The following is a 14,251-nucleotide window of genomic DNA, read 5'->3' as shown; positions in this document are numbered from 1 at the left end:
AAAAAAAAAAAAAAACGTTCAGGGATGTATTCATGTATTATCAGGTAAAGTAATACGACATAATAAAGCAGAACTATAGGTATCGTGTGTCAGATCTGGTCCCAAAAAGCGTGAAGACACGTACCATCTATCCAATTATTTTAACTCCCACCACTTTCTGTTACATAACAGTTGAATGTTATATCAAACTGTCTAACCGGGTAAAATCCACGAGCATAAGACTGTAGAAAAAAAAAAATGACCCCAGTATGTATAAAAACTTCACCTTAACTTGAGATGAAAATCTCGCCAAATTTCATGTTATTTAACAAAATTTGAAGACATTTGGCAAGGTTTTTCATCTCAAGTTCAGCTTGAGTTTTCATACATACGGGGTAAAGACGTGTAGAGTGTTACTTACTGGCAATACCCCAGGTTGAGCTCGCATTTCAGCTGCAATCTTCTCCCAGCCCTCTTTCTTTTGTTTGTTGCTGACAGCATCTGTTTTCTTATTTTCAACAAGGTGTGCATATTTTAGCACACATTCCTTCAAACTTGTCTTCTCCTGATTAGTAAGATTTGGTTGTTTCATTCTTTGAGACATTATAGTAAATTGAAAGTCTAGCAAGTAGAATTTCAAGAGAAAATCACTTTGAACTGATCAAAATCACAAAAAATGAACCATGTGAAAATATTTTCAAATTTTACCGCTTCAAAATATTTAAAAAGTAAACAAACAGCCTACCAACAGACTCCATATTACCTCTGTGTTTTACATCTTGGATTACTTCGCGCTATCCATAAAGCCGGGCTTACATTTTACAATCTTGTTTTAAAATACCATTGAGCCGAGATCCATCAGCTGTTCAAATCTAAGTGTTCGCTTAGCTTTGCAAATCTTGGATTTTGGATCGGATTTTATAATTCGGCCCTAAGTGTCCAAAAATTCTGCTTTCAGTGATAAAAGAAAAAAAAAAGGATAAAGTAAAAAGCAAAACTTATTCCACTTATTAAAAAGAAATAGTCGAGACACGCATCTTGTGAACAGATCCTTTCAAAACGACTAAAACGAGGTATGGATCTTGTAAACGGATCCTATCAGCTGACCCACATTAAAATCTTCGACCCGCGAAAATTTGAAAAGTTCAATATTTGAAAATGATATGGAAAAGAGTAGAAAAAGAAGATTAAGATTATCCTAGGCAGAGTTGGCAGAGTGAATTATTTTTTTCCTTTCAATGAAAAGGACAGTTTGATGTTGTATTATTAAAGAAATGTCCGGCTTAACACCCCTAAAACTCACCCTAATAATAGTTCAAGGTTATTGTGTACTGAGCATGATAAAATTCCTACATACCTAGTTGGTAGGTAAGTACTTGGTAAGTGGTTCACTACGACACCGAAGCGAATACAATAGTCCGTCCACTATACCTTTTATTATTAGTAATAATAAAGGAAGGACGGACTAAAAAGGAAAAGAAATAGTCGAGACTCGCATCATGTGAGCAGATCCTTTCAAAACGAGGCATGGATCTTGTAAACGGATCCTATCAGCTGACCCACATTAAAATCTTCGACCCGCGAAAATTTGAAAAGTTTAACATTTGAAAATGATATGGAAAAGAGTAGAAAAAGAAGATTATTCATTATCCTAGGCAGAGTGAATTATTTTTTCCCTTCCAATGAAAAGGACAGTTTGATGTTGTATTATTATATTCTTAAAGAAATGTCCGGCTTGAAAAACCCCTAAAACTCACTCTAATAATAGTTCAAGGTTATTGTGTACTGAGCTTGATAAAGTTCCTACATACCTAGTTGGTAGGTAAGTACTTGGTAAGTGGTTCACTAAACTATAACTAGGTACCTATTAAAAAGAGCAAAGGACCAAGTAGGCTATAAGTTTGCCCAACAATTGAAAATATTTGTGATTGTTTCAATTTGCTCAAAAAAAAAAAAAAAAAAAAAAAAAAAAAATCATTAGCTGCAGACAAGTTATTCAAAATAACAAGTGTACCTTATTTACCCACAGGCAACACAAAACATTATCTGTGTTTCTTAAAGCAAAATGGATCTACTCAAAGAATATGCAGCCCAACACGCTAGAGAACTTGGCCTTCTAGCTGTTGATCTAGTCTTGTTTGGAATCAGCTCATATGGGTACAATAAATACAGGTGCAACGTAAATCACATTCAAGAAAGCAAGTATAAAGGAGAAAATGTGGTCTACAAATACAATGAACTTGAGAACAACAGAACCTATGGACTTGTCAAAGGGACCGTAACACCCATAGGCAATCCACTGACAAGCTTGTATGATAATTCAATATCAGGTGTTGTACAAAGGTTTACCATATCAGAACATGTTGTTGCACGGGGTAGATATGGATTCTGGGGTGAACATACAAGGGTTCTACATGAGAAAAACAACACGTCTCCATTTTGTTTGGTGAATGATAAGTTTAGAATAGTCGTACAAGATGCATTGTGTGCGGATCAACTGGATATGAATATAACGTATGATAAATATTTTTTTCACTTTTTTTTTTTTTTTTTTTTTTCACTCTGAAGAAACAAGAGGTTACCTACAGGTAGGTGTAGGTACTTGGTCTGATTATTTTTTTATTTTCTACTTATGACAAAATATTTACAATGGTCTGCTGAAAGAAAACATCTTAAGGTGATATAAAACCTTGCTATTGTTACATAGACTACACAAAGACCTGCTATACACGCTCACCTGCTGTAACAAAGAGTTGACAATGAGTGACAAATGTTCTTACCCTTTTTTTTTTTTTTTTTTTTTGCACTCTGAAGAAACAAGAGGTTACCTACAGGTAGGTGTAGGTACTTGGTCTGATTATTTTTTATTTTCTACTTATGACAAAATATTTACAATGGTCTGCTGAAAGGAAACATCTAAAGGTGATATAAAACCTTGCTATTGTTACATAGACTACACGAAGACCTGCTATACACTCTCACCTGCTGTAACAAAGAGTTGACAATGAGTGACAAATGTTCCGTGTTCACATTGAGTGGTAAATCCAATAAATCTCCAGCCACCTCTCCATCATCTGATTTGAATCTGGTTAGGATACGCTTTGTGGTAATCTTGTCATCATTGTCAACTTCCATTTTCTTCTGAAATGAGAGAGCAACAAGTAAAATTTAGTTTAAATTTTGTTTGTAAGCTTACCTAATACCTAGGCATGAATGCTTGGCAGAGGCTAGTGAAAGAAGTAAGCTAAGGATCCTTGTGTTCTGTGAAAGCTGTGGAGTAAGTTCATTGTTTGTTCCATAACTAGTGTTGAGTAAAATTCCAGTTTGTACCTACCTATATACTTGTAGGTGTTACCAGTTACCTACTGTTACCTATAATGCTACAACCTACATACCTAAGTACCTGTTGTTGGTTGATTGAAAAATTCTCTTTTTTTCTAATAATCTTCATAGGTAGTCACCACCTAATTTCTTATTGTGTTACCACCCTTGTAAAGGGTAGAGTTGGACTGTTGATTATACCACCTTACTGACCTATTGTGCATGATGTAATTTATAATTTATTACAGTAACTTTATAAAGCCTAGGCCAAGGCTGCCCCGCCACGGCACTCTAGGCGATTTAGCCTCTACGTAATTGCTCAAATAACATAATGTTCATTTTTGTTTCCTCTCCTCCACAGATCACAAATGCTGTCGCTGTCATCTCCAGACTGGGATGCACACAGCTTCCTCCCCTTTGTACAAACTCTCCCGTCCTTACACTCCGAGCACGTCGTGTCTAGTCCACTCTCAATATCGCGCACCGTGTATAGCCCGCTACTACTCACGAAGTATAAGCGTGACGTCTCACAATCCCGTACGAAATCTCCACGTGACATCACGCCTACGATATGACGAACCTCTCAAACCCTCGTCAAAAATCGAAGAAACCGTTCAGGCGCTCAAAGAGAAAGCCAAGGAGAAGAAGAAGAACGATGTCCCGACGGGTAGTGCTGCAGCTCCCCTCCCTCAAAGTACCCCTTTGAAAGCGACCCCCATTGTTCCCGCGGAGGGGGCAGTCGAGCCCGCTAAACCGGCTGAGGTTGTGGCCAAGAAATCACTTCGGGAAAAGATCTGGGCGGAGGTGTTGCACTATTATCATGGGTTCCGACTGTTGGGGTTGGATATTAAGCTGTCCATTGGACTTGTGTGGCGAATACTCAACGGTAAACAGCTGACACGACGGGAACACAATTTGGTGAGTGATATTTATACGAGCTTAGCAAAGAACCGGTGCTGTTCTAGGCCCACCTAGAGTAAAGCTGTCCATTGGACTTGTGTGGCGAATACTCAACGGTAAACAGCTGACACGACGGGAACACAATTTGGTGAGTGATATTCATACGAGCTTAGCAAAAAACCGGTGCTGTTCTAGGCCCACCTAGGGCGGGAATGCCAGAGTAAAAAGAAATAATAGAAAGTAAAAAATATAGGGAATAGTAATAGAGGCTCTCAGTAATGCTGTGATATCCATAAAAATTGCGAAGAAGCTCTCAGGGCGGGAATGCCAGAGTAAAAAGAAATAATAGAAAGTAAAAAATATAGGGAATAGTAATAGAGGCTCTCAGTAATGCTGTGATATCCAAAAAATTGTGAAGAAGATCTCAACTTCACCACAAATAAATCATGATGAAAGTGTAAAAGTGGACTCACGATTAGCTGGATCATATTTGAATCCACCAGAGTAGCGACCAGTGGCGGGAATGCCAGAGTAAAAAAAAAAAATATAGGAAATAGTCATAGAGGCTCTCAGTAATGCTGTGATACCCACAAAAATTGTGAAGAAGCTCTCAACTTCACCACAAATAAATCATGAAAGTGTAAAAGTGGACTCACGATTAGCTGGATCATATTTGAATCCACCTGTAGATGTCGCCTCTACTCGCATCAAATAGTCTGTACTCAGTGCCAATGTGTTCACCCAATGTGCATGGCCTTCTAGAGTCCTGCACATCACTCCATCACTTGCTCTCCACACTTTGATGGTCCTGTCCTGAGAACAACATAGATGGACAGTTTTATTTTTTAATCCAGCCCTAAAAGCACTTTGAAAATGACCCCAGGCCTAGAGTTGAGAAAATTCCTGTCCTGTGCTGTTATAAGTTATAACAAAGTCAAGAGTTATGGCAAAATTAACAATTAGCTAGCTTGAAGGGTGACACACCTACCTTCTAAGCGATTCGATTCCCGCCAAGGCGGATTTTATCTTGAACAGATATGGTTCGTTCTCGAAACGGCTGGCTTTCTCCTATCCTCTCTTCACTTTGGAGACAATAATACCTTAGCAGTTAAAGTTCCCTCTAGCAAACCTCTTGAAAAGTATGTTCTGGCCTTCTAGAGTCCTGCACATCACTCCATCACTTGCTCTCCACACTTTGATGGTCCTGTCCTGAGAACAACATAGATGGACAGTTTTGTTTTTTAATCCAGCTGTAAAAGCACTTTGAAAATGACCCCAGGCCTAGAGTTGAGAAAATTTCCTGTCCTCTGCTGTTATAACAAAGTCAAGAGTTATGGCAAAATTAACAATTAGCTAGCTTGAAGGGTGACACACCCACCTTCTAAGCGATTCGATTCCCGCCAGGGCGGATTTTATCTTGAACAGATACCTAAGGTTCGTTCTCGAAACAGCTGGTTTTCTCCTATCCTCTCTTCACTTTGGATACAATAATACCTTAGCCGTTAACGTTCCCTCTAGAAAACCTCTTGAAAAATATGTTCTTTTTCAGAACTCAGAACAGAACACAAAATGAAGCTCAGAAAAAGAAAATTTTCCATTAGATTAGATATCTTACCAACCTGTGATGCAGAATAGATAAGGCCACTGCCTCCCCATCTTATACATGTAACACTTCGAGTATGTGACGTGAGAACTCGCACACACTGACTGAGAATCACATCCCAGATACGAATAGCTCCGTCCTTACCACTGCTTGCAAACCTGGGGGAAACGAATTTTACTTAAATCTTTTCAATTTAATTTTAATGTGACATGTCTGTTTGAGTAGTATGCTGTGTCATATGGCAACCCAGACACTGGGCAACTCATCAATTTTTTTTTTATTTTATTTAAATAAATTATTGATTGTTTCTCTCTAGACCTTTTTTTCTGCCAAAGTTTTCTCTATTGGCCATTTTTTCTGACGGAGTTTGAACAAAATATACTGACTTTCTGGTTAGATATAAGTATAATCCAACCAGACTAGTTACCTTGGGGGTAGCCTAGTTTGCCTGGAGCATGCCTACCTTACAAGCACTGAGGTCCAGGTACAATTTCCGCCCAGGGAAAACTTGACCCTAAACAGATAAGGTTTGCACTCGCACACACTGACTGAGAATCACATCCCAGATACGAATAGCTCCGTCCTTACCACTGCTTGCAAACCTGGGGGAAACGAATTTTAGATCTTTTCAATTTAATTTTAATGTGACATGTCTGTTTGAGTAGTATGGTGTGTCATATGGCAACCTAGACACTGGGCAACTCATCAATTTTTTTATTTTATTTAAATAAATTATTGATTGTTTCTCTCTAGACCTTTTTTCTGCCAGAGTTTTCTCTATTGGCCATTTTTTCTGATGGAGTTTGAACAAAATATACTGACTTTCTGGTTAGATATAAGTATAATCCAACCAGCCTAGTTACCTTGGGGGTAGCCTAGTTAGCCTGGAGCATGCCTACCTTATAAGCACTGAGGTCCAGGTACAATTTCCGCCCAGAGAAAACTTGACCCTAAACAGATAAGGTTTGTCAGGATAAAATCCGCCCCGGGCGGGAATCGAACCCGCGGCCGAGCGCTTACAAGGCAGACGCACTACCAACTAAGCTAACCAGGCTGGGCAGATAAGGTTTGCTTTCTGAATGGCTAGTTTTTTCCTATCCTGTCCTCATTCTCTCTTTAACTTCAGGGCAGTAAGACATTTGTTTGTACAGTTCCCTCAAACCTCTAAAAAATAATAAAAAAAAAAAACTTATAGCCTTTTACCAAGTTTCACAACAACATATAACACATATGTATGTACCTTCTACATTGATGATTCAAATGGTAAGGTTTGCTTTCTGAATGGCTAGTTTTTTCCTATCCTGTCCTCATTCTCTCTTCAACTTCAGGGCAGTAAGACATTTGTTCGTACAGTTCCCTCAAACATCTAAAAAAAAAAAGATAAAAAATAAAAACTTATAGCCTTTTATTAAGTTTCACAACAACACATAACACATATGTATGTACCTTCTACATTGATGATTCAAATGAAAAGGTTCCCAGGACAAGGCGGTAATCCACTGTTTATGTCCTCGCATAGGTTGCCCTATTTGTTTCCCCGTACTGCTATCCCAAGCATGAATAACTCCGTTCTTACAGCCAGACACCAGTTGTTTGCTATCAGGGGACCAAGCAATGCAGAGGACCCAATGTTTGTGACCTGTGGTGACAAAAGGGAATGTTTGTAATTAATGTGTCAGTAATAGTTTGAAAACATGGTTCTTGGAGAGACTTTTTCTAGGACTAGATTTCATCAGAAATTCTTGGAATAGGTATATAAAAAAAAAAGACTGAATTGTGTCAGTTGCAGCAACAAGGGGAGATTAGGGTCACAGCTTAAGATATAGGTTGCTAGATCACAATGTCTGCTTTGCTGATCACAATGTCTGCTTTGGGATCAAGCCTTTGTTTGGTAGGTCATGGGTTCTCAGCCAAAGAATAAAATTTTATTCTTTACATTTTGAGAATTTCAATAATTTGCTTAAAAAAAAAAAAGTGGGAAAATTGCCTTTTCCAACACCCACCTTCACACTTGAACAGAGGAGTTTGTGTGGTGACATCCCAGAATCGTACAGTTGTATCTCCAGATCCCGATGCTAGAGATCTTCCATTGGGACTAAACTTGACGGATATAACAGCCTCAGCATGCCCTGGCATGGAACTTGTGCATCGTGTCACCGGTCGCACTTGGAACACGGCTTGTTTCTGATACACAATGTCAACGACTTCCTCAGTGTTGAGTGTATCCAGTGGGAGAACATCAGCCAAAGTCTTTGTGATCTCGGTTTCATTGACGTAAAACAAGTATGGAGTTCCTTCATCCTGGAAAAAGAAGACAAGCTTAAAAAAAAAAGACTGAATTGTGTCAGTTGCAGCAACAAGGGGAGATTAGGGTCACAGCTTAAGATATAGGTTGCTAGATCACAATGTCTGCTTTGCTGATCACAATGTCTGCTTTGGGATCAAGCCTTTGTTTGGTAGGTCATGGGTTCTCAGCCAAAGAATAAAATTTTATTCTTTACATTTTGAGAATTTCAATAATTTGCTTAAAAAAAAAAAAGTGGGAAAATTGCCTTTTCCAACACCCACCTTCACACTTGAACAGAGGAGTTTGTGTGGTGACATCCCAGAATCGTACAGTTGTATCTCCAGATCCCGATGCTAGAGATCTTCCATTGGGACTAAACTTGACAGATATAACAGCCTCAGCATGCCCCGGCATGGAGCTTGTGCATCGTGTTACAGGCCTCACTTGGAACACTGCTTGTTTCTGATACACAATGTCAACAACTTCCTCAGTGTTGAGTGTATCCAGAGGGAGAACATCGGCCAAAGTCTTGGTGATCTCGGTTTCATTGACATAAAACAAGTATGGAGTTCCCTCATCCTAGAAACAGAAGAAAGCTGAATCAGAAGACATGTTAGGTATGAAAATAGTGCACAAGTATTCAAAAAGTTGTCCTCTACCTATGCCTACTTATCACCTTTTTTTCTAACATTTTAAAGTGATAAAAAAAAACTTTATCTACTACTGTGTTACACAAGCTAGTCAAATAATTTTAAAACTTGCTACACAGTCTCACTTACCTGCTGTAGCAAAGAGTTGACAATGAGTGACAAATGTTCTGTGTTCACATTGAGTGGTAAATCCAATAAATCACCAGCCACTTCTCCATCATCTGATTTGAATCTGGTTAGGATACGCTTCGTGGTAATTTTGTCATCATCAACTTCCATTTTCTTCTGAAACAAGAAAGCACCAAGTAATATTTAGTTTAAATTTTCTGTTTGTAAGCTTACCTAATACCTAGGCATGAATGCTTGGCAGAGGCTAGTGAAAGAAGTAAGTAAGCTAAGGATCCTTGTGTTCTGTGAAAGCTGTGGAGTAAGTTGATTGTTTGTTCCATAACTCTTAAACGGTTTGTCTGGTTTAGATTAAATTTGGCCAAATTGTTCAATTCATAATGAAAATTTACTCACTGGATTTTGGGTCTGATTGGACCTTGGGAGACCCTGTAAGGTCCTTTTTACGGAGTCAGTCCTAAAGTTCATAATATGTAACGGACTATGTGACTAGGTACTTCTGAATGACTCTTGTAATTAAGGGACTATGGCTAGTGTGATTGTGGAAATTTCAACAGAATTTGGGGCTTGTAAGGCTCTAAATTTGGCGAGCTTTTCATTACATTTATGGGGCTCTCAATAGTCTCAACACCTAAATTATTAATGATTTACTGGTGAAGAGCTCTTAGCCCAGTCCTTCATTTTTGAGCCAAAAGGGTTTACTTACAGTTGAGGTAAGACAATACTCAAGTTTAAAGTTTAGATGCAAGTTCTTATATTCCACAAAGGCTGGATTAAGATAACTGATTATTTCCTGTATTTAGATAATTCGCAAAATTTGTCAGTTTTATCACTTTTAATCTTTTATCACGAAAATGAGCATATGAGCAAAAAGCAAAAACTGCAAAAAGCGACAAGCAAGAACAAGCAAAAGCACGTGTTTTTGTTTACACAAAAATCAGCGTTTTTGTTTACACAAAAATCAGCTGATAAAATTCCGCAAAATATGAAAAGCAGTCAAAAAACTTTAGCTTTTAAAGCGACACATTTCGTCATTAAAATAGTTAAAATAAGCAATTTAAACAAATAAATAAATAGAAATCAGAGCATGAGGAACAGGCGACTTGTTTCTTGACCTGCCGAGGCTTTGTGGTCGTGTGCAGAGCACTTAATAATGAGGAAGTAAAAAATCAGCTGATTTCATGTTGGACGCTCAAGGTTAACGACAAACAACAACTTTTTTATTTAAAAGTTCCAAATGTTGATAAAAAAGTTGCAACTATTATCGCTGATTATTAATCTCTCTCTCTCTCTCTCTCTCTCTCTCTCTCTCTCTCTCTCGCCAATAAAAATTAAATTATTGTAAAAAAAATTGATTCCAAAATGGACATTCCAAATTTCTCACAGAGGGAATGAGAAGCATGTGAAATTAACTTCACAATACATATTACATTTCCTTCATTATTTCCTTTTTACTTTCTATTACTACAGTATAGCGAGCTATAGTAGCAATGAAAGTATTGCAATCGGTCCGAATTTTTTTACAGGAAGACAAAATGAAGCAGTCTTTGAAAGTGAAGCTGGAAATTTCTATTACTACAGTATAGCGAGCTATACTAGTAATGAAAGTATTGCAATCGGTCCAAATTTTTTTACAGGAAGACAAAATGAAGCAGTCTTTGAAAGTGAAGCTGGAAATTTCTATTACTACAGTATAGCGAGCTATACTAGTAATGAAAGTATTGCAATCGGTCCAATAAAATGAATTTTAAAAATTGCCGCCGGGACAGCTATCTCACGTCGTCCGAGCTCATCTCAGCCCTGTTCATAAACACACCCTCAAGGTTAACGACAAACAACAACTATTTTATTTATCTCAAAAAAGTTCCAAATGTTGATAAAAAAGTTGCAACTTATTATCGCTGATTATTAATTTTATTTGTACAAATACCTACTTTTGTGGTAACTGTTGAAAATTAAACTGTGATATACTCTAACGAACATGTATCCCCTTGCGAAAATCAACAGATCCCTCTTCCTGAGAAACGCGACGTTCCTAAAATGTAAGTTTTAGCTAGGTACCTACATCTAGAATCTACACCAACCTAGGTCATAGAAGTGCCTCAACATGGTATGATCCCATCAGGCACGAACCGGTAATTATAGGTTTCGTAAGAAAGATTGCCAGTATGTTCGCCAGTCGCGAAATACCTATACAGCACTCTTATGACCTACTTAATACAGCTAGCCAATTTTAAAAAACCCTCGGTAATGGGATAAGAAAATACCTACAGCTGGAAATTTCCTGGCTCATAGTGGAGACTTAAAACTTATCACTCTATGACAGACTCTACATACGTAATTACTGAAATGAAGAACTAAAAAAATGGTTATTAAGTACTCTATTTGCATCATGGTATTCATGATTATTTGCCATAGGGTAGGGTATGGTAAAGATAGACCTAATTGAAAATTAAACTGTGATATACTCTAACGAACATGTATCCCCTTGTGAAAATCAACAGATCCTTCTTCCTGAGAAACGCGACGTTCCTAAAATGTAAGTTGTAGCTAGGTACCTACATCTAGAATCTACACCAACCTAGGTCATAGAAGTGCCTCAACATGGTATGATCCCCTCAGGCACGAACCGGTAATTATAGGTTTCGTAAGAAAGATTGCCAGTATGTTCGCCAGTCGCAAAATACCTATACAGCACTCTTATGACCTACTTAATGCAGCTAGCCAATTTTAAAAAACCCTCGGTAATGGGATAAGAAAATACCTACAATGTTTGGGAAGAGTGACAGTACAGCAAGTAGCTACAGCTGGAAATTTCCTGGCTCATAGTGGAGACTTCTTATCACTCTATGACAGACTCTACATACATAATTACTAAAATGAAGAACTAAAAAAATGGTTATTAAGTAGGTACTCTATTTGCATCATGGTATTCATGATTATTTGCCATAGGGTAGGGTATGGTAAAGATAGACCTACTTGAATGAGCAAAGAATATTGAGAACTTTTCCATTGGTTTGTTCTTATAATTATGTGTTTGAATATTTGCCCACTAGGTTATTACCATATTACCAACCTGATTAAAATGCTCTCCTTCAGCAAGTAGCTCCTTTTTATTGTCTAACATCTTTGAATTCATTCCCCTATCTAAGTAAAGAGTTTTTAATCACAAAAGTTCATTTTACTTGTTTTTTATTCTCGGTCCGAATTTTTTTACAGGAAGACAAAATGAAGCAGTCGTTGAAAGTGAAGCTGGAAATGGCCAAGTTTCTGCAGAAAACCCTCGACAATATGGGAGTAGCTGGTAAAGGCCGATCATCTGAATCTGCCAAAGAGTTTTCCGAATTTTATGAAAAGGTGAGAGAATGAAGAAAAGCTTTTTGTATTGAGGCCCGTCGTTCGGGAAAAACCCTACTTGTCGTCCGGGAAAAAATCGTGTCGTGTGTATTGGGAACACTCCCATTTAAATTGCATTGCCTACAAGGACATTTTGTGCCGTTCGGAGAAAAAAATTGTGTCGTGTGTAGTGGGAACACTCTCATTTGAATTACATTCCCTACAGGACAGGACATTCGGGAAAAAATCGGATGAAACTCACGACAAGTGGGAACGGATCTTTAACGGTTTGAATTTATTTTTTGCGATTTTTTGCACGCAGGTAAAAACTTCCTACCAGACTCTCACACGATTTTAAATGTCGTTCTTCAATACCTATTCACGTGTAAGGATAAAATTCCATGCCTCGGCTGGGATCGAACCCATGCCCTCCTGTTTACCAGGCGAGCGTCTTGACCACTACGCTACCGAGGCAGGACACTTGAATGAGTGAAGACCTACTTGAATGAGTGAAGAATATCAAGAACTTTTCAATTAGTTTGTTCTTATAAGTATGTGTTTGAATATTTGCCCACTAGGTTATTACCAACCTGATTAAAATGCTCTCCTTCAGCAAGTAGCTCCTTTTGGGAAAAGGGTGAATCTATTGTCTAACATCTTTGAATTCGTTCCCCTCTCTAAAGAGTTTTTGGTACTTAATTATGCAGAAGTCACATCTGTGGAAAAGAAAAGCTCCTTTTTGTATGCAACCTAACCCTATAATAACACTGGTCACTTCTCGTTTGTGCCAGTTCCTTTGGTAGCAATATTCCACGGACGTGACTTCTGCACAAGTACCAAGTTTTTATTCACAAAAGTTTATTTTACTTATTTTTTATTCTTTTTAGATTGAGAACAGGGATGCCTGTGCTAAAGTTGAAATTATTTCATTATCAAAATAATCCTTATTATTTTCTCATATGAGGATGTGAAAGAAACTCTTTCTTTTAATATTTGAAATTTTCTTTTTGAAAATCCTAAATGTCTGATAAATGATAAATTATTCATATACGTGTGAACGTAGGTAATATGAATGAGTGAACAAAGCTGTCCATTGGACTTGTGTGGCGAATACTCAACGGTAAACAGCTGACACGACGGGAACACAATTTGGTGAGTGATATTCATACGAACTTAGCGAAAAACCGGTGCTGTTCTAGGCCCACCTAGAGTAAGACATGAAAATATTAGAGAAACGCTAAAAATATGATGACTAATTTTGATACGTTTACAATCGATCTGTCAAAGATTGGACAAGATAAAACAACGCACAACAAAGCTATGACCCTTTCAAATCTTGCGTTCTTATTGGGACACCCTTTACATTCTTTTCTTTTTTTCCAGTTGGTTCGAACGACAGGTGACATATTTCGGCTCATTCCATTTTCGGTGTTCATCATTGTACCTTTCATGGAACTTCTGTTACCAGTATTCATTAAGTTTTTCCCCGGCATGCTCCCGTCCCAATTTGCTACGGCCAAAGAAAAAGTAAGTTTTGTATGCAACAGATACTTAATACATACACCCGTGCATTTAGGTACTTGCTGTAAATGACACAACCGTTACTCAAAGTTGTGATTTTGTCGAGAAATGAATAATAGCTCATCCTACCTTTCATGGAACTTCTGTTACCAGTATTCATTAAGTTTTTCCCCGGCATGCTCCCGTCCCAATTTGCTACGGCCAAAGAAAAAGTGAGTTTTGTATGCAACAGATGAACTTAATACTTACACCCGTGCATTTAGGTACTTGCTGTAAATGACACAACCGTTACTCAAAGTTGTGATTTTGCCAAGAAATGAATAGCTCATCCCTCCTAAAGGGAATTTAGCTGAAAAAAAAAACAAACAAACAAAAAAAAAAAAAAAAAAAAAAAAAAAAAAAAAAAAAAAAAAAAAAAAAAACAAACAAAAAAGCAAATTCCTATGGGTAAAGTAAAGTAAGTACCCAGCACATTGGCAAAATCCGTTGTGTTGGTAATGGACAACCTTTTGCTTCTCGAAAGTTTGG

General features: G+C 37.7%; 2 protein-coding genes across 4 annotated transcripts in view; one reads left to right on the top strand and one right to left on the bottom strand.

The window, feature by feature from the left end:
- Positions 1–9,715, bottom strand: part of LOC103508614 (notchless protein homolog 1) — a 19,440-nt gene extending 9,725 nt beyond the window's left edge. Inside the window, exons 1-6 of one of the 3 annotated variants that reach the window (XM_026823179.1) lie at positions 9,573–9,715; positions 8,870–9,025; positions 8,372–8,669; positions 7,250–7,442; positions 5,820–5,961; positions 4,857–5,013 (exon numbers count right to left, since the gene is read on the bottom strand). In XM_026823179.1, the coding sequence (XP_026678980.1) occupies positions 4,857–5,013; positions 5,820–5,961; positions 7,250–7,442; positions 8,372–8,669; positions 8,870–9,019 (940 nt within the window). In that variant the 5' untranslated portion in view covers positions 9,020–9,025; positions 9,573–9,715. Of the gene's footprint in view, positions 1–4,856; positions 5,014–5,819; positions 5,962–7,249; positions 7,443–7,806; positions 8,105–8,371; positions 8,670–8,869; positions 9,026–9,572 lie in introns of all 3 variants that reach the window. The other 2 variants (XM_026823178.1, XM_026823177.1) reach the window with 2 other exon arrangements.
- LOC113467153 (mitochondrial proton/calcium exchanger protein-like) lies at positions 3,662–13,825 on the top strand (the record flags this gene model as incomplete). The annotated part of the gene is given in 2 exon segments (XM_026823183.1): positions 3,662–4,218; positions 13,586–13,825. Coding segments are annotated over 2 exon segments (767 nt in total), but the record flags the coding sequence as incomplete, so codon positions are not given.
- Between the last annotated feature and the right edge of the window lie 426 nt (positions 13,826–14,251).

This window comes from Diaphorina citri, unplaced genomic scaffold (genome assembly GCF_000475195.1).
Source record: "Diaphorina citri unplaced genomic scaffold, Diaci psyllid genome assembly version 1.1 scaffold416, whole genome shotgun sequence".
NCBI classification, from domain to species: domain Eukaryota; kingdom Metazoa; phylum Arthropoda; class Insecta; order Hemiptera; family Psyllidae; genus Diaphorina; species Diaphorina citri.
Note: the sequence above shows the minus strand (reverse complement) of the source record. Positions and strands in the feature narration are given on the sequence as shown.